This window comes from Vombatus ursinus, unplaced genomic scaffold (assembly GCF_900497805.2).
Source record: "Vombatus ursinus unplaced genomic scaffold, bare-nosed wombat genome assembly UNPS02014786.1, whole genome shotgun sequence".
Taxonomy (NCBI): domain Eukaryota; kingdom Metazoa; phylum Chordata; class Mammalia; order Diprotodontia; family Vombatidae; genus Vombatus; species Vombatus ursinus.
In genome coordinates, this window is record NW_020954564.1 from 21529913 (window position 1) to 21553563 (window position 23651).

At 37.1% G+C, this 23651-nt stretch overlaps 1 protein-coding gene across 1 annotated transcript in view; it reads right to left on the reverse strand.

Moving 5' to 3' along the window:
* The window catches only part of LOC114047170 (G patch domain-containing protein 1-like), a 50772-nt gene extending 27469 nt beyond the window's left edge, over positions 1-23303 (reverse strand). Inside the window, exons 1-9 of the mRNA XM_027867937.1 lie at positions 23000-23303; positions 15287-15421; positions 14682-14767; positions 14210-14370; positions 13992-14089; positions 8808-8866; positions 5769-6011; positions 4086-4233; positions 808-887 (exon numbers count right to left, since the gene is read on the reverse strand). Coding sequence (XP_027723738.1) covers positions 808-887; positions 4086-4233; positions 5769-6011; positions 8808-8866; positions 13992-14089; positions 14210-14370; positions 14682-14767; positions 15287-15421; positions 23000-23072 — 1083 coding nt within the window. The 5' untranslated portion in view covers positions 23073-23303. The remainder of the gene's footprint in view (positions 1-807; positions 888-4085; positions 4234-5768; positions 6012-8807; positions 8867-13991; positions 14090-14209; positions 14371-14681; positions 14768-15286; positions 15422-22999) is intronic.
* Between the last annotated feature and the right edge of the window lie 348 nt (positions 23304-23651).

Consider the following 23651-nt stretch of genomic DNA (forward strand, 5'->3'; position numbering starts at 1 on the left):
ATTATTATTATTATTATTATTATTATTATTATTATTATTATTATTATGTGGTTCCTAAAATTAAATCAAAATGAAGTTCCGGTTTATTTCTAAAATATTTCTCTTTGAATGAGAAGCACCATCAAGACATAGTAGGGACTGGGTCTTAGGCTCGCATCCTGCCTCTGACATCTACTTGCCACGTGGCCTTTGGGAAATCATTTAACTTCTTGACGTACTAGGAAACTCCCTAAGACTATAAATTAGTCACTTGGAGTTACTCATGTCAATGAAATCACAGATCCTGTCCCCATCCCTTTTCTTTCAATAGAAAAAAGCAACCAAATTAAGTAACATTTCAAAATGTTTAGGGTTTCTATTAAAAGGCAGGTAACTAGTTGGTTTAATTATGAAAAATGTCTGTGATTTACTGACTGACTGTAATACAGGATGTAATTTCACTAAATGATGACTCATTACTTACTATAAACTTAAGTTTGAATCTACTATTTTCCAAAAATGTGAGGGGATTTGAGGATTTTTCCAACTGCTTTTCCAACAATCTTTCCCTACATTCTAAATCAGGGTTCTGAGGGCTAAAACTGGTTTTAACACTTTTCAATAGTTTTAGGGTATTTAAAGTAAAAAATGTTTTACTGTATTTTAAAATGTAAAAATCATTCTTCGCTCACTCAGCATTACAAAAATAAGCAGTCTTACAAAAAGAAGCAGTAGGCCTTTGCCTGTGAGCTGCAGTTTGCCAATCCTTGGTCTACATTAGAACAATTTTTAAAAGCAAAACTAATAAGGAAAAAATTTTTTACTTACTTCCTTAGAAGATAAAGGTTTAGATGCCAGGGAAAACCCATCTAAAATTTTGCCAACATACTGGATATCTTTTTCTGATCCTGCAAAGTGAATGTTATTAATTTTAGAGATATACTGTACTGTTTACAATAGTGTACCTTTTGTTAAAATTATGCATCACTTAAAAACAAGACAAAGATTTGTATAATAATGAAAGTTACAAAAGTAGAGCATAAATCCATCCCTCACACCTTTGTTGACTCAGTGCCTAGGTGGCACAACCCTACACCACCCTAATTTAAGTACACTATTCAGGACATAGGTCTATGTTTCTACATAGTTGAAAGGTCAACCAAAACAATGACATCTTAAAACTAAAAATATCTGGTTCATAAAATATTAGGTTCTATAAGTAAATAAGCACCTAAAAATATGCATTGAGTAAGAGATCTCTGCAATCAAGAGCACAAGAATTGACTTTAAAAAAAAAAAAAACGGTAACTATCACTTTGAGATAGTCCATACTAAAAATAGGTTAAAAAAAAAAAAACACATTTGGACTACTCTCGGAGTTTCCTAGCAACTATCCAAAGACAGTGTAATAAAACCAAAACCTCCCACAAGCTAATCACAGGAAAGAACAAAAGGTACTTTTACCTTCTCAAACGAAATTCTAATAAGATGACAATTTAGTTATATTTTTTTAATGTACATCTTTTTATTTTTATTTTTCTAATAGCAACATAGAAACAAATAATCAAAAAAACAAAATTAGAAATTGTCTGTCACTATGTAACAGCATTTGGTATTGCTAGGAGATACATGGGAGGAGATCCAAAACTGGAGAAGACCTTTGTCAGGATATCTCAGAATCTCCAGGCCACTATCTTTGGCTACTATAGGTACGAAACCATCAGACAATTTTACTTAGACACAACACTGTGTCTGCTGAATGTCACACCTAAGGGATACTTGGCACAGGAAGAGATGAACAGAATAAGGAAGCAACGCAAGCAGGAGACATAATACACACATTGGGCCAGATAATTATTTAGTTATATTCTTTGATTGGAAGGTACTATAAACACTTCAAACATTTATACGTGAATATAAATAAAAAGGTTCACAGAATCATAGATTTAGAGTTAGAAAGGACCTAAAGGGATATCTAATCCAACTCCTTCATTCTTCAGATGAAAAAACTGAGGCCCAGAGAAATTAAATGACTTGCCCAAAGTCACTTGGGTAATAATAAGTGTGAATTTGAACCCACATTGGGACACAAGCCAACGATCCCCAAACTGTACCATACTGTCTCCCTTTGAATAGAAGGCACTACAAACATCTCAAACATTCATATGTGTACCAAATATATATAAACTCACATGAGTTGTTCTAAAATTAGGGTTCTTAACCTGGAGTCCATGGATCCCAAAGAGGACTATGGATAGATTTTAGGGAAAAAAATTAAGTGGGGAAAAAAAGTCTTTATTTTCACTAACCTTTGGTTTCCTTTGTAATTCTATGTGCTTTGTTTTGTACAATTAAAAACACTATTCTGAAAGGAGGGCCACAGGCTTCACTAGACTGCCAAAGTAGTACATGACACAAAATAGTTAAGGAGACTTATTAGAAAATATCCTTTCATTTAGGGGCTAAGATCATAAGTTTAAAAACTATGCAAACTTGTTATTTTTTATAAATAATTTCAAAAACCTCCATAGATAGCTGAGTTTATTCAAAATAATCAGAAGACATTTGTTAGAATTAAACTATGTATATGGAATCATGCATTATTTATAAATATTGCAATTTCTGACAAGGATATACTAACTTCTTTAACAGCTAATAATATGACACCATCACATTATCAACATTTCCCATAAAAATCATCCCCCTGATATTCATGTATAGAAACTACCAGATAGATTCTGAGACCACTAACTGAAAAAAGAAAGAACTCATTGATCACCTGTTACGTGCTCGGCATTTTGATGGTGGAGTAAGACACAGTCCATGCCCTAAAGGTACTACTAATCTAACTAGGGAAATGAGAGGAATTCTTTAACTTTTTATATGTTCACAAAAGATATCACAAAATCAACAAGGATTAATTGTCAAACAAGCAGTAAAGTGCTATGGGTTCAGAGAATGGAGATATCACCAGGTATGCCCAGGAAAGGTTTGATATCCCAAACAGGGAAGAGGGTGAATTCTCTAATAGTTGAAAGAATTTATGGAGTCTGACCTAGAGAAGAAAAGAACTAGGGAGACCACAATAATTATGTTCAAAAAAGTAAAAGGACTATAATGGAAGAGGAATTAGATTTACTATATGTGACTCTAAAGAATAAAACTAGAAAGAACAGGCTGAAGTTTTTGGGAGGGAGATTTTTAGCTAAAAACAAGGGAGAATTTCCTAAAAGTCAGAGCTGTCTAAAAATAAAATGGGCTGCCTTCTGAAGTAGTGGGCTCCCTGCCACAAGGCAGTCTAGCGGATGAGATGATCATTTGTCTGTGATTTTGCAGAGGGAATTTAAGCATTAGGTAGAAGTTTGACTGAATGATTTCTAAGTTTCCTCCCAGCTCTAAGCATCTATGATGGGCATGGCCTCTCTAGTTCTTGGGGCTCTCTAACTCCTGAAGATGAAAGCAGAAAATTGATAATAGGGCATTGGGCTCAAATACTTAGAAATGAAATCAAAAAGTGTTAAGATCTGCCTACAAGAACCTGTTTTCCCCTTTCTTATTCTTTCTTTGCCAACTACTCCTAATTAACTATTCTCTCTCACAAATTCTGGATAAATCATGCTAGAACTGATTTTTTCCCCCTCAACAACAACCATGTAAAAAAATCTGGAACTGAGGCCTTGGGAGCATATGTTGAAAGAGAAGAGCTTTAAACATCTCCATACTTTTTGCTGTTAGTGACTTATATCTACTCCGCATTTCCCTTGTCTAGTTATGCCAGTTATTGTTCAAGTACTTGGTTCTAACCAGTGATCTTCCATGCCAATACATGTTCTAGGCTACTCACTTGATTCCAGATCCCTGGGCTGCACTGCATTCACTTGCCCCAGCCCCTAGCCCTTCTCATGTCTTTGTCCTATTCTGCCTTAGCTCTTCCAGTCTCATCTTAGTTCCTTTACTTCCAGCTCCTCACTCTCTACCACCTATAATCCCAATCCTGACATTTGGCTACCAAACTACATTTTTATTTATGACTAATAAAAGAATTACCATTTTCCTTACCTTGACACTCAATATCTATACTAAAGTTGTTATCTCTTAAAAATTACCTGTCCTGCTTTTATACTGCTTGGGTGCTGTCCAACCATAGAGTCCATCCCCAGGTTCCTCATCCTTCAAAACGGTATCATATTTAGATAATGTTTCTGTTGCATAGATATCATCATCTTCTTCTTCTAAAGCACCTACACCAAAAGCCTTAGAAGAAAAAATATTTAAAGTTGGATGAATGGAAGTATGTATGAGACACATCTACACTGAAAAATGATATGTAATTTTAAATATTTGATTGCAGATACTTTACTACACTTGTTTTACCAAATAAGGGACTTAAACACCATAGGGACATAAACAGGAGGCACTGAATTACTTTCTCTCTCTCTCTCTCTCACACACACACACACACACACACACACACTCCAAACTCCTAGCAAACTATGAACCAGTTGTCAAAGGTAAAGGAAGAATAGGAGACATGCAACCTGTAGAGCCAGGAGGCTAGAACTCTCAACTCAGAACTATTCAATATCAGAAAAGTGATCTTACAACACAAGGTTAGGTAGAGCACAGTTAAAAAGATGAGGAACCAAAAAGGTTTAAATGAAAGACAGTTTTCCTGTCCTTCACAAGGCTAATCTTGACTGTAAGAAACAGAACCCCAGGCTAACTGTGACCCTTCCACACCATCCAGTGATGGATCATAACCCTTAACCCAGACACACCTGAAACTAGGGAATGGTTCGAGTGTTGTGAAGGATGCAGCTATTACTGACTTTGTGGCACAATTCACTACCACCACTTTGGTATACACTATGGCCAAGACCCTGGGTAGCTCACAGCACAGCTTAGTACACAAAAATCCCATATGACACAAAGGAACAAAAGTACAGCACACAGAAGGAAATATACCCAGGAACCCCAAACTCCTGAAGTTGTACTGCCCTGCTATAAAAAAAGTCTCACTGGACTTTCTCTCCAAGCCCCTTCAAGGACCATACGCTCCAGCCCCAGCATAATGAGCCAGCCTAGAATACAGCCCTGCTTCTCCCTGCCAGACATGGTATCTGCTGGCTGCAGGCATGCCCAACATAAAAAGAATCTGGTGTCCTCTAGCATGACTCCTGGCAGCCAATGCTGCCTTGCTATTCCACCACAGCACAACTATTCCGTGCCTTCCTAACTGTAGTAGTACACAGATTACAGAAAAGATGAGTGCAAGAATAATACCCACCTTGCTAAAGAATAATAATCAAGAAATGATAAACATAGCATTTATTAATTGTCTACTGTCTAAAGCATAAAAAGTATATAGGTTGCTCAAAATCTTGTTAAAATCTCTGACTAGGGTTAAGAAGACTTGTGATTGGCAATGGCAGATTATCTTTAAAGGAAACAACTTGTCCCCCTCTCTTTAGTATGAAATGTAAGCCAATATACTGGCTGTCTTTTATTTTATAAATGAGGAAGCTGAAGTATTACAGACGAGCCTGTCTAAAGTATTTCACAAATCTCACTTACATGTCTACACATCAAAAAAAAAAAACAAAACAAAACCATTACGGTGAGAATGAGGTCAATTCTGTTTTGAATTTTTTTAATGTAAAATTATATTTCTCAACAAAAGTAAGTATAATGAAGCAGTCATCTCCAGTAAACATATATATGTTAAGTACATTAAGGAAAGTATATTCATTTGCAATGACTGAATATTTATAAACTAGTAATGCTTTAACCTGTCCCGAAATTCCAAGTTTTCTTCCTTTATTTGGTCTAATGCTTCCAAGAAGATTGCTGGTCCCCTCAGATACATCACTGAAAAGATTAAAGTGCTCCCCTGAAATTCCAAATAATGCTTTCTGTGGATCTAGGCCCTTATAAGCAAGGCCATGAACATTGTCTTTAGGAGTGAAATCCACTGGAGTTGTATCTTTGGGTGCAAAGGTCACATTATCTGGTAAATAGTCATCATCATCCTCCTGCAAAAATATTTAAAGAAATAAGGTACATCAATATATAGTAAAACTAAGACTATTTATAAATATAATAATTAATTCTAAAAAATTATAAGTGCTTTATTAAATGACTACATTAGATCTATGACAAACGACTATATAATCATGTTTCAAACAGTAAACACTAAGTACATACTATGATGCAGAGTACTGTGAATATGAAACTATTATTATTATCGTTGATAACCTAACTCACTCCAAATCTTATCTCATCAACACACACACATCACTTTAAGATTTACAAAATATTTTCCTAATAGTCCTGTGAGGCAGGTAACATAAGCATTCCCACCCACTTCACAGATGAGGACACTGAGGCTCAGAGAGGTTAAGTAATTTGTCCCGAATCACACAGTCAGTCAATGTAGAACCAGGATTTGAACCCAGGTTTCACAAAGGCTCCACACTGAAGGTTATTTCTACTTGACTATGATGCCTCTATGATAGACCCTGTTCTTAAGGATTTTGTACTTTTAATTTAGTATACCCGATTGTAAATTAACTACCTTTTGAGAATGTTAATGTTTAATGTATTGGAATTTTGCTCTACTTTCAATTGCTTGAAATAACTGGATTGTTTGAAATTTTTTTAACATCCTATATATGTGTCTGTGTTGGCACTGGCTGGTATCAGCCTAGATCCTTCAGGTCTCTTAACCCTTCAATCTTCACTAAAAATTCCAAGATTCTAAGATTTGAAGTACTCAAGGTTCTTAAGTACTAATAAGAAAGTGTTCTGGGACACAAGTTATAGTCATCATTTAATAGCTCAAGAAAAGGTGCACATTAATGTGTCGGGGATGTGCAGAATGGATTAGAAGGACTCTAGAGGTGAAACCAATTACAGCATTCTAAATGTCAGGTGATCTAGGTACTTGGAGTGGAAAGGAAAAGATAGATTTAATTGAGATTGTAAAGGAAGAATCAAGAGAACTTGGTGACTGATGAGTTATGAAACAAGAGAAAGGAGTTGAAGATTACTCCAAGGTTTCAAAGTGGGTGCCTAAGTGAATGTGATGGCACTAAGAGAAACAGGGGAGAAACAGTCAACTCAGGAACTGGCTAAGGGAAGAGAGAGAGACAGCAAATTTAGTGCTTCTTAATGTTAAATTTGAAGTTATAGGAGAACATTTAAGTAAAAATATTCAGGTGTTAGAAACACAAGACTGAAACGTTTCTTATCTTGTTCTGTATTCTACCACAAAGCTTTCGCCTATCCCCTAGGAACCTCAATATAAATTACTTATGTCTTGAGCTCTGACCTCTGGCCCCAGCCCGAGTCTCACATTTCCAAATGTTTGCTGGACTTTTTCACATGGATGCCCTACTAGCATCTCAAACTCATCACATATATAAGCTAACTTATTATATTCTATCTACCCCCTACTCCAAATCAGTTCCTCTTCTTGATTTTCCAAAGTTTTAATGGCACCACAATTCTCCTAGTCATCTGAGCTTGAAACCGTAGTTATCTTTATTTGCTTCCTTTTTTTCAGAGTCCACTCCCTTTCCTAACTAATCACTAAGACCTGTCTGTTATTTCTTCCAGAATTCTCCCAAATCTGCTATCAACTTATATGAGACTCTCACTACTTCAGACCAGACAACTGCGACAACTTTCTAATTGGACAATTGTGATATCACTAGATTCTCTCCCCTCTTGTTCATTTTGCACACTACTACTCAAATTATTCTTTCTCTATCATCCTTTTAAATATAACACTATTCTGCTGAAGAATGGCTCCCTCTCTACAGTATAAATTTCAAACTCCTAAGCCTGGCATTCAACACTCTTTGACATGGCCCTAACTAAGCTTTCTAGCCTTCTCTTTTCACTCATGTATATGAACGTTATATTAAGGTCAAACTATACTGCTTATCTTCTCCCAAATACATTGTTCATTCCCATCCCGTGCCTTTGCTTGTGCTGATCTGTTTGCCTATAATCAATAGCCCACCCCCAACTCTACTATTTATTGGAACTCTTTCTACACTTTAAGGCCCAGATTAAATGCCACATTTTTTATAATGCCTTTCCTGATCATCCCAGCTCAAAGTGGTGCCTCCCTGCCCCCTGTGCTCCTACAGCATTTGGACTGCATCAGACCAAAGGCATTTACCATGTACTGTTTTGTATGACAGAAATTTCTGTTTGTATGTTTTAACCTGCCATGTTAGGCTTTAAACTCCTTGATGGCAAAGGCTTTTAAAGGCTTTTTTGTAGCCTTCAGAGGATAGTGCCCAGCACAAAATAAGGACTTAAAGCTATGTTGAAAGAACACATGAATGAGCTTTAGTGCAAGAACTCTATCCTCTGTTTAGGTCACATAGCAATGTATTTTTCTTTTTTTCTGTCTCTCAGCTGTGATCCAAAGTGCTAAGGTTGTTAGATAAGGTCACATAAAACTAATGTTACTATAAAATAATTATAACAAGCATACAGTGTGCATTTAATACACCTTTTTTGATGGTTGAAAACAGATTTTTAAAGTGGTTACTTAAAAAAATGCTAAGGATCCTATTTCTATTTTGAAAATTACAATGAGAGGGGCAGCTAGGTGGCACAGCAGATACAGCACCGGCCCTGAAGTCAGAAGGACCTGAGTTCAAATCCGGCCTCAAACCAAACACTTGACAGGTACTAGCTGTGCGACCCTGGGCAAGTCACTTAACCCCAACTGCCTAAAGAGAAAAACAAAAAAGAAAAAAGAAAAAAGAAAATTACAATGACAACAGAACATTAATGAACCTACACAATACCTCTGATCCTTCAGAACCAGTAGGGGGTAAAGCGCAACCATAGATTTTTACTCCAGGAACTATAAAAGACATTTGAAAATAGTTAGTCACATAACATTAAAATAGGCTGTCATTCCAGTCAATCATTATTTAGCACATTTTTAAAAGAACTCATCATTAATACTCTTTTAAAAGGTACGTGATACACTTTAAACAGCAATACAAGCATTGAGTATATACTTCAAGGAGATTAAGATCAGAAAGATCCCAAACACACAAAAAAATTAAAAGCGGCACTTTTGTGGTAACAAACAACTAGAAATAAAACAGATGTCCACTGACTAGAGAATGGCTAAACAAATTGTGGCACATCAAAGTTCTGGACTATGACTGGGGTGTATGAAATGGTGACTATAAAGAATTCAGAGAAGCACATAAAGACTTAGATTAACTGATGCCGAACAAAGTAAGCAGAATCAAGGAGACAATATTCATGACTGTAAAATGGAAATGGAAAAAAACAAAAAAGTTAATGATTTGGGATTATAATAATAACATTTGGCTCTAGAGATGAGTTGAGAAAATGCACCTCCTTCCCTTCACTGAAAAGGTGGGCAACTATGGGTATAGATATTGTATATACTGTCACACATAATATACATTCATTAGTTTTGCTGAACTGATTTTTTTCTTCTCTCTTTTTTAATGTTATAAGGGATGACTCACTGGGTAGGGGTAACAGATATATTTGGATTTGAATGTGACAGAAACAAACTACATCAATAAAAATAATGTAAAATGAACAATAATTAAAATAAAAAGACCCAGGTAGGAAATGTATGATAGCCCCCCCAAAAGAGGGAAAGGCATATTCACAAAAATATTTATAGCAATATTTTATTGGGCAGCAAAGTGGGTGCCCATTGACTGCAGGATGGCTGAACTGTGACATATGAACATAATAGAACATTATATTACCATAGGAAACAACAAATATGAAAAAAAAAAAATTCAAGAAGGCATATATAAACCGATACAGAGCAAAGTAAACAGAATCAAGAAAACCATCTATACAAGTAGCCACAATAACGTAGTAGAAAACACCGAAAGACATCAGAACTCTGGCCAAAGAGGTGACCAATCTTGATTTCAGAAGACTGACAGTGAAATATGTTGCCCTCTTTCCAGTAAACAGATAAAGGACTGACAACAGGCCAGAATGAAGTATGCATTTTCAAAGATGGTCCTTGTGTTGGGATTTATTTTGCCTGACAGCAACCTTTTGTTAAAAGGGAGGGTAACACTGTGAAGTGAAAACAATGCAAAAATTTTCAATAAAATATTTATTTAAAAAAATAAGGACACATAGTGAATACAACAATAGACTATGCATGGTTGGGGGGAGTGGGGCAGGAAGGTCCGTATATAACTTGTACAATGTGACTGGTAAGATTATAGATACCTCTGTGCTTGTTACCAGAACAAGAAGCAACAATTTACATAGCTATCTAAACTTTAGAGTTTACAAAGTGTTCCCTTTATAACAGCTCTGCGCTACAAGTAGATGGAAACACAAAGGATTATCACTATCACTTTAGAGATAAGGACACTTATGCTCAGAAAGATTAAGTGGTTTGTCCCCTGGGTCACAAAACAAGTTAATGTCATATGGCATTAGAAACTGTATCCTTCCAGACACAGCCATTCATTCACTTAACATTTATTAAGCACCTGCAACGCACATGACTAGGTGCTGGTCATACAAAGACAAAAATTGACCCAGGCCCTCAAGAACAAACAAACGTAAGTATAAGACAAGGTAAGAAATGGTAAAGGTAAAGGATCCAGAGAAAGTGCTCTCTTCCCATGATCCCAAACCACACTAGAATTTCTGCAGTAGTGGTACAGGATGAATTCCTCCAGTCAAGCATTTACTGAGCAGTTAACTGTCCCCTGCCCATTTCCTAGGTACTATGGAGGAAGCAATGTTTAAGACATTTGGTTTCAGCCCTTGAGAAATATCTAACCTAATCAGAGAGACAAAACTAATATACATCAAACAATTAGAAAATAGTATGGCTCTTCCCTCCTTTCATTGCAGGGGTGGGGGAAGGGACACAACTATGTATGTTGTTAATTTTTTTAATCTTTTTTTTTTTACCTCTTATAAGAGAAGGTTTACTGAGCAGAGGAGGAGGATGTTATATTTGGAAATGAATTTGATGTGAAACAAAAGGCAGCAATAAAAAAAATAGGTAAAGTGCAATGGTCTTAAGTTTTGAATTAGCAGTATTTGTAGTATGGAATGATGAATATGAATTATTCAGGGAAACTTGGATAGATTTATAAAGTGACCCAGAGTAAGAAAAAAAACAGGGCCAACAGAACAATACTCAGGGGCAGCTAGGTAGCACAGAGGGTAGAGCATTAGCCCTGGAGTCAGGAGGACCTCAGTTCAGATCCAGCTTCAGACACTACTAGGTCACTTACTAGGTGACCCTGGGCAAGTCACTTAACCTCAGTTGCCTCCAAAAACGATCAAAAAAAGAACAATATTCACAATAACTGTGACAACGTAAATGAAAACAACACTAAATGGCAACAAGTCTCAGGTCAAATACAATGGAAAACACTCAAACCAAATTATTAAAATCAAAGTACACATCCTTTCTTTCTGTTAACAAATAGCATCTGGCTAAAGCAAAATGTGACATGTTACTATAAACTGCAACCACTCTTTTAGCTAGGGTTTGTCTTGCTGTGTTTAGGAAATACACTTTGTTGGAGGTTAGTGGGAGGGTAGATGTCTACTGTGTCAAAACAAAATGTATCAATTAAAAATCAGCAATAGTGACTAAAGGAATTCTGAAAAAAAGATAAAACCAGGTAGACAGGATGGTCAGAAGAGACCTCATAGAAGTAGGACTTGAGCTGGCTTTTGAAGAATTTGACTAGGAAAAGGTGGTAAATTATAGTTTAGAGACTGCATGATACAACCATAACCCATTTAAGAGGGAATGAGGAGATAAGTCTATCTCTAATGGAAAGGCTTTGTGTTTAGCTGAAGTGGATAATAAGGGGCAGCTAGGTGGTGCAGTGGATAGAGTTCCAGCCTTGGAGTCAGGAGAACCTGAGTTCAAATCCGGCCTCAGACACTTGACACTTACTAGCTGTATGACCCTGGGCAAGTCACTTAACCCCAATTGCTTCACCAAAAAGCAAATGAAGTGGATAATAAGACTACACACGTATGACTTGATTATGGAATGCCTTCAATGTACAGCAGAGAAGTTTACACCTGATATAGCAAGAGCTTTTAATCCTTGAATAGAGAAGTGACATTTAGAAACCAACTTTTCAGAAGATAAATATGGTAACTGTGTTCAGGATGAGTTAAGAAGCAGGGTACATATTTGAGGTAGGAAAGTCAATAAGAAAACTATTGTAGTAATCCATGTGTACGGGATAAGATATTAAATTAATCTGGTGGTAAAAGGAATGGAATGGGACAGATGAAACTACTATTTTCCCAGTTGCCCAGATTCAAAAACACCTCTGCACACAGCAGGAATTTACTAAATATTCATTCAGTTGAATCCTTCATTCCTATTTCTCTTTTTTCCCACCTCCAGTCATCAAGTCCTACCAACTGGTCCATTGAAACTATCTTTTCATATTCCTCTCATAAAATAAAAGCAGAAAGATCAGGACAGAGAATTAAGATATACTCATTATTAGAATAACTGAATAAACATTTTTTAAATTTCTTATATATCCAAAGCCCGGGGCTAGGACCTAGGGATATAAAGATGAAACAAGACATACTCCTTGCCTTCGAGGAATTTATGATCTGGTAGAGAATACGTAAGATATAGATAATTAACTTCAATGAGAAACTGAATAAATTAGGAGACAAAAAGAAGGGGAGCCAGCATGTTCATAAAGGTAGAATCAGGCAAGTGTAGTCCTAAGGAAGATAAGTTTTATAAAGTGGATAGCTGCAATAATCAAATGCTACACAGATATTAAAGATCAGAAGAAAAAAAAAAGGCATTGGATATGGCAGGAAGGTGGTCACTGGTAACTTTTAAAAAAAATAGTTTCAGTAGAATACTTAAGGCAGAAGCCAAATTACAGGAATTAAGTGATTAAATGGGGCAGCTAGATGGCACAGTAGATAGAATGCCAGGCCTAGAGTCACACAGAAGACCTGAGTACAAATCTGGCCTTAGACACTTACTAACTGTGTTACCCATGGTAAGTCATTTAACCCTCTTTGCCTCAGTTTCCTCATCTGTAAAATGAGCTGGAGAAAGAAATAGTAAACCACTCCAATATCTTTGCCAAGAAAACCCTAAATGGGGTCATGAAGAGTTGAATATGATTAAAATGACTGAACAAAAGTGAATGAATAAACAGGAAACTGAACTAATGGGTGGTAAAAGGAAGTAGAAAAACTAAATCATTTTTCAAAATAAGGCTAAGGGAGAGCCAAGCATTTCTGAAGGCAGAAGGAAAATATTCCATGATAAAAAGAATAGCAAAGATTCTCAGAAACACAGGATTAAGATTCCAAGAGAGATAGAAAGAATTGGGATCCATGGTATAAGGTAGAAGCATTAGCTTTAGAAAGAAGACAAAATGATTCATCCCCTGAAACTAGAGAAAAAGACCAAGGGAATAACTATATGGCCAGAGATACAATGAAGAACAGGACTAAGAAAGAGTTCAAGATGAATGGTCTTGATTGTTCGCTGTAAAGGAGTCAGTTATCCCCTGAGAATAAGAGCATGAGAGAAATGAGGGACTTAAAGGGAAAGAAAAGTAACTGATGTGGGAAGTTTGATAGCAAGTTTGTCAAGAAGAGACAAAATAAAGGGACTGATGCCAGAATGAAGTCTAAAAGCATGAATTTCTAATGAGTCACTTCTACATGGTTTTATCTTCCTCCAACAACATTCTGTGGGTGTGGGGCAGGAGGAGAGAGTCACTGGAGGTGATCCAGGACTGAGACTGTTGTGTCAGTGAAGAAGGACAGGCACTTTGAAATGGATAGTTACCCTTAGGATTAGTGTATGGCCATAATACAGTAACTAGACTTCAAAGGGAAAGAACCTTAGCCTCATTAGTTATTTCTCTAACTTCTGAAGTGATTAGCTGATTTGAGCTCACTGGAGGCTTGAATTTAATATTAAACATACACACCAGGTTTTTGCCTACGTGGCTTTCTCTTTACTCGAGGACCAATTCCTTGTCCTTCTTTCCAACCCATTTTTCGTAACAATTCAAAACCAATGGATAATCTAAAAGGAATAAATATTATGTGGTGACTTAAACAGAAATTCTATAGACAACATACAAAAAATTATAAAGGCAGAAGTGCTACAAGAAGAAGTAAATTTTAAATGAAAAATTCTACTCACTTTGCTGGTGCTATTAAGTCATCTAGTAAAGTGGCTCCAGGTATAGGTGCAGCAGCCGCAGCTAACTGCCTGGCCTTTTCTCTAATTCTATCTTTGGTTTTAGAAGCAAAATCATCTGTAGTAACAATTGCCTTAGGTGCAATCCCAAATTCACTAAGATCCTTTAAAAAAAAAAAAAGACTCCTTTTTGGTACTGAACTATAAAACAGACTTGAGATCTACAAAATAATGAAGTTTTAAGATGAAATTTAAGAACTAAAAATAGTGTGAGATACAAAACTCAAATATACAGCAGTATAAATATATACATCTATAAAGCAGAGCCTTACAGACACCAATGGACATCAACAGAAACCACCTTATTTATCTTTAAACTTCTTGAATGGGGAGTATTATTTTGAGCCACACAGAACCTAACACAGAATACACATTTAGTTAAGGCTACTTAGCAATTATAGTTTTGTAAACCTACCTCTTCATCCATAAAATCTTCTGGACCAAGAACAGCTTTTTCTGCTCTGTTTTGTCTTGAAGATATAAAGGTAGAGGGCGTCCATCCTTGAAAAATAAAAGTTAAAAATTTTACCAAGAAAATGTATCTAAATTTTAAGAGCCAAAAAGAAATACTACTAATACATAACTCAAAATTATGCAGGACTTTACAAAAAATTGGCCTTATAACAAACATTTCTATAAGGTAGATGTTACAAACATCATTAGCCTCCATTTTCCCAAGTTAAGGCCCAAAGTTAAGGCTTAAAGAGGTTATGTTACTTACTCAAAGTTACAGAGTTATTAATGTTAAAGCCAGGAGTCAAACCCACACATTCCATTCCATCTTCTAACCTATCATGCCTCCTTAAATGAAGCCATTTCAAATACGAATTGTAAACAAAGGAAAAAAACAAAATAGATTACCTCTGGAGATATGCTTACCATTCAAGCACATTTTTAAAACTGCTATGGAAGTAACAAAAGAACTTAAAATACAAGTTTTTTTTAAAAAATGTTATATAGTATGGATATGGCTTAAAACATAAGATCTCATAGTTCTATCAACAAGGAGAAAGGTCTTACCCTCTTTTGAGCCAACAGTATTGAAGTATCCAGCAGAGAAACCTCCACTAAAGGCTCCATGAAACCGCTTGTATCTTCCTTTTTCATCTCTAACTGTCTGATCCTGAATGGGAAGTGGTTTCTTTGGTCTTTCACCTATTTAAAAGACACACACACACACACACACACACACACACACACAGAGTAAAAGGGGAAAGAAAAGGGAAAAAGAAAAGTCACTCAAGGAAAATGTTTCTTCTTAAACAAAATAAACTTAAATTTCTTCCTATTTCAGATGACAATTACATACCAAAAGTAATGTTACCTTTCCTAAAATTTTATTGTCTTTGGGATTCATTTTATCAAGCTTCTCTACTCCATGAGATATATATAGGTATAATATGTTTTAGAGAATATGCATGTTCTAGTAAAGTTAAATGCCAACCAAAAACCATTAAAACCTATTATGTACCACTGTGCTAGGCTCTGGGACTATAAATGACAAAATAAAACAAATCCTACTTTCCAAGTAAGTTATATCACCTAGGGAGAAAAACTCCAATAAACCAAGTTGCAGTCTTCTGGTGAAGAAGGGGTAAAGATGATGGACCTGCCCATAACACGTCCCATTTTATAATTATGTTTATTTTACAGCAGTAATTCACTCCACTTTCAACTCTGCAGCATCCTTCTAAGTCCCCAATCCTCCCCCTGCTATTGATCCATTTTTTAGATCACAGTGACAGCCTCTTGCTTGCGAAGATTCTACAAGTCCAGTCACTGTTACTAGACGTTAGCTCTCTTCTTTCACCTTTGTTCCAGGTAGATAGAATGTCCTAAAGAAGCAGACTGAAATCACACAACCAGCAAGGACTATCTAACATTGGATCGTAGATTCAAAGGTCGAAGAGACCTTAATGGGCTATCAAGTACCATCCCCTCATTTTACAGTTGAGTACTCTCAGGCACAGAGAGATTAAATGACTTTCCCAGCATCACACAGCTCCTAAGTATCTGAGGTTAGAGTTGAACCCTGGTCTTCCTGACTCCAAAATCTAATGTCGTATCCACTATGCTAAAATTTTGCCCCTCTACATATTACAGCCAAGTCCGAAATTAAGTAATTTTCAATACAGCAAAATAAATCAATTCTCTCTGTATGCATGCCAGAAGTTCAAAATTCTCCAACTGAGTTTATTTAAAATAAGGGTTGTCATTAAAGACTGAAGGCAGCTAGACGTCACAGTGGATAGAATGTCAGGACTAGCATAGGGAAAACTCATGTTTACAAGTTCAAATCTGGCCTCACACACTTACTAGCTATGTGACTCTGGGCAAGTCAGTTAACCCTGTTTGCCTCAGTTTCCTCATCTGTACAAAGGGCTGAAGAAGGAAATGGCAAACCATTCCAGTATCTTTGCCAAGAAAACCACAAATGGGGTCACAAAGAGTTGGACACAACTAAAAAAAAAAAACCAACCAAACAACAATTGTCTTTAAAGATTAGGGCCTGGGTAACACACCAAGTTTGCTATCCAAAGCAAAGACAAATCTAGGTAAGCACAGAGAATTTAATCATCAGTAGAATGGCAATTACATGAAAGATTCTTTGGTCATGGAAATTCAAGAAGTAAAAAGTGGCCTTCAGATAATGGTAGAGAAGAAGGGAAAGGATACTAACAATCACACAGTTCCTAGATCATCTAGAAACATAACTTGACTGCTCATATTCTAAGTGTCAATTTAGAATTAGTTATTCCAATAACCAATGAATTAACATGGAAGAAATGTATGTTAATTTTTTTTTAAATAAACGAAACCAGAAAGTTAAAGAAAGTTACAGCCAAAGGAAAGATTCTCTTTGGAGAGGTAAAAAAGTCAGAGGACTTAATTTCATGGTGTGCTCTAAGGCAAAAAGAAACAATATTTCACAGGTCACTTGGTCATCTGGTATTGCAAGGCTTATGATGAGCAGAAGCAAAAATGCCACCATAAAGATCATTACAGTTCTATAGCAATATTTGTTGCAGAAGATGGGAAAGCAGAGAAATTCTATGAGGAAATTGATCAGACCCCCCCAATCAAGTTAACATATACTTTTAATACCCGTGAGTATTACAAAGTAATACAAAGGTGAGTACAGGATGTGAGAAGGTGGTGATAAACACATTGGAAACTTGGTTTAGTATTTGAAATCAAAGGGGTCAAATGCTGGTAGCCCCTGAATATCTACTTCAAGGAAAGAAAGGAAGCACTACACAAAGTAAGCATCAAATATTACCGTCCAAAATGAAATTGATCATATTTTGACAGAAAACTACTGGTTACTGACAGATGAGTCATCTTTGAGTCAGCCATTTGTGGTACAGTCAGAACAATGACCCGTTACAGCAAAAAACCAAAATCAATATCAAATAAGAAAGAATACAAATGAAAAGACATGGCTACAACAGAGCTGGGATTCCAACATAAGTCTCCTAACACTTGACCTAGAAGCCTTTCCATTTTACCATGACACTACAAATTTGCTTGAGTGGGAAAGGCTTCCAGAAAGACGGAGTATTTGAGCCGGGCCTGGAAGGATACAAATGTACAGGTAGTAGGGGAAGGGCATTCCTGATGAAAAAGAGAACATGAGCAAATGCAGGGAGTAAGAAAAGGTCAAGGGACATGTGAAAACAGAAAATAATTCACTTTAACTGTAGTACAGGGGAACAGTGAGAAATAAGACTGGAAAAATACAACATAGAAAAAACCAACTTATGGGTGTATATCTATTATGTAAACAATGAGCACACAATGAACATTTTTAAGAAGTGATAAAACTGAAATATTATATTTAAGAAGATTAATCTTATAGCTGTATGAAGGGAGGTTTGGAAGAGCGAGTTCATTTGATGACAAGTGGAGATAGAGGGGGGGACCCGAGGATAAACTGCAGGACTTGGAGTTAAGAAGACCTGAGTTCAAATTCTGTCTCAGACATTTACTTAATTCTGTGACCCAGGGCAAATCAAATCAACCCCTCCCACAGAGTTTCCTCATCTGTATAATGAGACTAAAGATACTACCCATTTCATAGGATTATTGTGAAACTCAAAGGAGATGATAACACGTAAAGCACTCAGCAAACCTTAAAGTGCTATGTAAATGCTATCTATTTTAAGTGGAAAAAACAAAAAGATAAAGTCTGAAAGGAAAGATAATGAATGCTAGTGCTTCCTCTTATCCCAATTAAGATCCTAGGATAATTAGCAATTGCCTCTAGGTTTAAGATTAATTCTCAATCAATAAATCTTTATCAAAGTTTAGCTTTGAAATATCAATCAGGCCTTAGGAGGCCTTCATCTAGCTACATTCATCTAACCTGTCCCTAAAACTTCAAAGATGGGAGTTAAAGTAGTTATCTTTCTGACATGAAATTACTTTTTGTAATCCTCCTAGTACTTTTAGACTTCAAAGTGTTTAGAAAATACTAATTAATCTTCAAACTTAAGTTATGTAGCCTTTTCTAAGCCAGAGAGGAAGTACAACTACAAATCTACTTCCCAATTTAATATTACAGTTCGGACGAAAAAATCCCATCTCCTACAAGATTTTCCCAGTGACGCACTAAAGAAAGAAGAGGAAAATATAAAGCAAATACTTCAGTTGCTAACATCACCTTTCATACTTCATGAACAAGCAAATTAGGGATTATAAATAAAAAAGATTATATGAGCATCTAAATAATAAAAGTGCAATGTTATTCTTCACACCCCATGGGCCCTGCTCTGTGCCTATTCAAGTCCTACCCAACTTTAATCCAATCTAATCCTATACACATTTATTACATGCTTACTACACACAAGGTGCTGAGGTATGTGCTGGAAGTAAAAAGATAAACTTAAAAACAGTACCTCCTTTAAGTGGTTTACTTTCGACTGAGAGGCTAAACATTTACAGAGTGACTACAAGATAATCTGAGGAGGGAAGGAACAAGAACTAGGAGAATCAGAAAAGGATTCCCATTCATGTGGTAGCTTATGAGGTGAGTCCTGAAGGAAGCTAAGGATTTTAGGAGGCAGAGGTAAAAAATGCTAAATGTTATAGGGAATGAGCAACGCAGAGAAATAGAAGAAATAAGAAAATGGGAATAAGAGGTCTCTTCAAGAAAATTAGAGTTGTTAAGGAAAAGTCATACAAAAATGGGCATGATAAAAGACAAAAAAGTAGGAATTTAACAGAAGGAGAAGAGATTAAGAAGAGGCGGCAAGAATGTACAAAAGAACTATACAAGAAAGAGCTTAACATCACCAATAATCAAAATGGTGTGGTTACTGATCTAGAGCCAGACATCCTAGACAGTGATGTCAAATGGGCCTTAAGAAGCATTACTAACAACAAAGTTAGTGGAGGTGATGGAATTCCAGTTGAACTACTTAAAATCCTAAAAGATAATGCTGTTAAAGTGCTGTACTCAGTATGCCAGGAAATTTGGAAAATTCAACATCGGCCGCTGGATTGGAAAAGATCAGTATACATGCCAATCCTAAAGAAGGGTAAGGCCAAAGAATGCTCACATTACTGAACAACTGAGCTCATTTCACATGCCAGCAAGGTTATGCTTAAGATTCGGCAAGTTAGGCTTCAGCATATGTGAACTGAGAATTACCAGATTAGGCTGATTTTCAAAGAGGCAGAAGAACTAGAGACCAAATTGCCAACATTCACTGGATTATGGAGAAAACAAGGGAGTTTCAGAAAAACATCTACTTCTGCTTTATTGACTATACTAAAGCCTTTGATTATGTGGATCACAACTAAATGTGACAAGTCCTCAAAGGGATGGGAATACCAAATCATATTACTTGTCTCTTGAGGAACCTGTATATGGGCCAGGAAGCAACAGTTACAACAGAACATGGAACTGGTTGGTTTAAGATTGGAAAAGGAGTACGACAAGGCTATCTATTGTCACTTTACTTATATATTTTATATGTAGACCACATCACGTGAAATGCCAAACTGGATAAATCAAAAGCTGGAATTAAAGTTGCCTAGAAAAATAACAATCTCAGAAATGCAGATGATACCACTCTGATAGCAGAAAGTGAAGAGGAAATAAGAAGCTTTTTGATGAGGGTGAAAGAGCAGAGTGTTAAAGCTAGCTTAAAGCTTACCATCAAAAAAACTAAGATCTTGGCAACTCATCCCATCACTTCCTGGCAAATAGAGGGAGAAGAAATGTAAGCAATGTCAAATTTTATATTCCTGGGCTCAAAGATCACTGCAGATGGCAACTGCAGCAATGAAATTAAAAGATGCTTGCTCCTTAGAAGGAAAACTATGGAAAATCTGGACAGCATACTAAAAAGCAGACACATCACCTTGCAGACAAAAGTCTGTATAGTCAAAGCTATGTTTTTCCAGTAGTGATGTATGGCTATGAGAGTTGGACTATAAAGAAAGCTGAGGCTGTCAAATTATGGTTCTGGAAAAGATTTCTGAGACCCCCTCAGACAGCAAGGAGATCAAATTATTCAACATTTAAAGAAATTAGTTCAGGCTATTCATGGGAAGGTCAAATACTGAAGCTGAAGCTTAAATACTTTGGCCACATAATGAGAAGACAAGACTCATTGGAAAAAAACCCTGATGATGGAAGAAGATTGAAGGCAAAAGGAAAAGGGGATAACAGTAGATGAGATGGATAGATAGTATCATGGAAACAAGGAACATGAACTTGGACAGACTTCAAGAAATAGTGGAGAATAAAAGGCATGCTATGGTCCATGGGGTCACAAGGAGTCCTACATGACAGAACAATGATGCTGCTGCTACTATTGCTGCTGCTACTACTAAGACAGCTTATTACATTTTTGTTTTCCCCAGAATGAAACCTGTGAGGTGAGACCTCACCAATGAGTAAGAAATTAAAATTGTGGAATTCATTGTTTTATTCAAGTGTACAGTTCAGTCACCTATCAGATTGGCTAATATGACAAAAAAAAAAAAAAGAAAATGATGGATGTTGGAAGGGATGTGGGAAAACTGGGACACTAATGCATTGTTGGTGGAGTTGTGAAGGGATCCTACCATTCTGGAAAACAATTTGGAACTATGCCCAAAGGGGTATAAAACTGTGTATACCCTTTGATCCAGCAATATCACTACTAGGTCTGTATCCCAAAGAGATCACAAAAAAAGGAAAGGACCCACATGTACAAAAATATTAATAGCAGCTCTTTTTTGTGATAGCAAACAATTGGAAATTGAAGGGATGGCCATCAATTGGGGAATGGCTGAACAAGCTGAGGTATACGACTGTAATGGAATATTATTGTGCATTAAGAAATGATAAGCAGAATGATTTCAGAAAAAACCTGGAAAGATGTATATGAACTGGTACAAAGTGAAGTGAGCAGAACTAAGAGAACACTGTACACAGGAACAGCAATATTGTACAATGAAGAACTGTCAATGCCACAGCTATTCTCAGCAATACCATGATCCAAGACAATCCTAAAGGACTCCTGATGAAAAATGCTATCTGCCTCCAGAGAAAGAACTGAAGTTGTCTAAATACAGACTGAAACATACTATTTTTTCACTCTTTCTTTTTTTGTTCAAGGATTCTTGTACAAAATGACTAATGTGGAAATATTTTACATGATTGCGCATGTATAAGATATATCAGATTGCTTATTGTCTCGGGGATGGAGGATGGGATAGAATTTGGAACTCAAAACTTTAAAAAAAAAAGTTAAAAATAGTTTTTACACGTAATTGGAAGGAAAATAATAAACACTTGGTTGGGTTTTTTCAATTGCTTATGATTTAGTTCAACAAGTAGTAAATGTGCCTTATGTGACCAGAATTACCCTATGCAATATTTGATAAGGTTTTTAACATACTTTCAAAAAGTTTGCAGTCTACTACTACTATTAGTATAATAGTATAATTAAACTATTAGTATAATAGTAGTGGTGGTAGCAGCAGCAGATACTGGTAGTCACTTAATAAATGTCTCATCCCCCCTGCTGGGAAGAAAATCCCAAGATCTGTTTTATCTAAATACTATGTATTTATCTGCAGTCTATCACCCAATGTTAATGATGGAAATTACCAAGAGCAATCACGGGATGGATCAGAAGACTGAAGCAGAGAGAGGCTAGGGAGCTGCTCCCAAACTTCAGGTGCTCCTACCACTACTGAGTCTTAACGCAATTTTAAAATATCTTAAGAGAGTCTAAATACACAGTGCCACAGAGGCGGCGTGCAAAAGCCTCGAAGGAGCCTTCCACGATTAAAACTTAGAGCTGCATGCCCTAAGACTCAAGGCAACTTTCGCCAAGGGAATTAAACAAACAAAAACACCACCAAAACACAAAAACCCCAAACCCAGAGTCCTCTGACCCGGGCACCCATTTGCACAAACTTAAACTCGAACGCCGCGGGGGAGGGGGAGGGGCAGCCTGCCCAAGAGAAGAGGCCGGGAGGAGGTAAGAGGGGCTGCACGACCACTCCTGCCCCTGCAGGCAGGCGGCCGCAGCTGCACGTGCCGCTCTCCGGGGCGCGGCCCCCTCCTCCTTCCAGGGGTCGCCGGGCTTCCGGAAGACACCCCGCCTCCCCCTTACTCCCGCCTCCAGGGGACTCCCTCACCCCACCTAGACCCCAACCCATAAGAAGCCTAAGCCCTGCTCCCTGCCCCTTCTTGATCTACGATACTGTGCCCCACCCCAGCCCGCGCACCTTCTTCCAGGGGCTCAAGGCCGGTCCCGTAGGTGACCAGATCATCTTCGCTGTCACTACCGCGGGCCGCCATCTTGCTCTCTCCCCGACTCCGCCTTCCCACTCCAACCTACAGTGGCCTCTGAGGTCCAAAACTCTCATTTTCCCAACCGCTTTCCTCTTTTCTCTTTTCTCTTTTCCTGGGTTCGATGAATCAATCCTGGAGCGGTTTGTCCGATCTGAAGAGGCTTCCAAGGACTCTTTTGCTTCGCTTTTTGTGAGGCTGGGACTCTGGTGACAGGCAAGCAGAGGCGCCCCAGTCTGGCCGAGATGAATTGCAAAACCCAGATTTAGTGTTTTGGTCAATTTGAGGATCTTTGAGAAGCCAAAGTTGACCACGTGGGTCTCATGCCCCCCCCCACCCCCACTCCCCCCCTAAAATGAGCAAAGTGCAGGAGATTAGACTAGGAGAGCATGGGCCTGAATTCTATTCCTGGCTCTTCCACTGAACTAGCTTTGTGACTTTGGGCAAATAGTCGGCTAACCACTAAGCATTTATTGAGTGCCTACTATGTGCAAAGCACTGGGGATAAAAAGAAAGGTAAAAAATAGTTCCTCCTGCTGAGGAGCTTGTGCAGCTCTGCCTCACTTATTAAATCCAATTTAGGAGCAA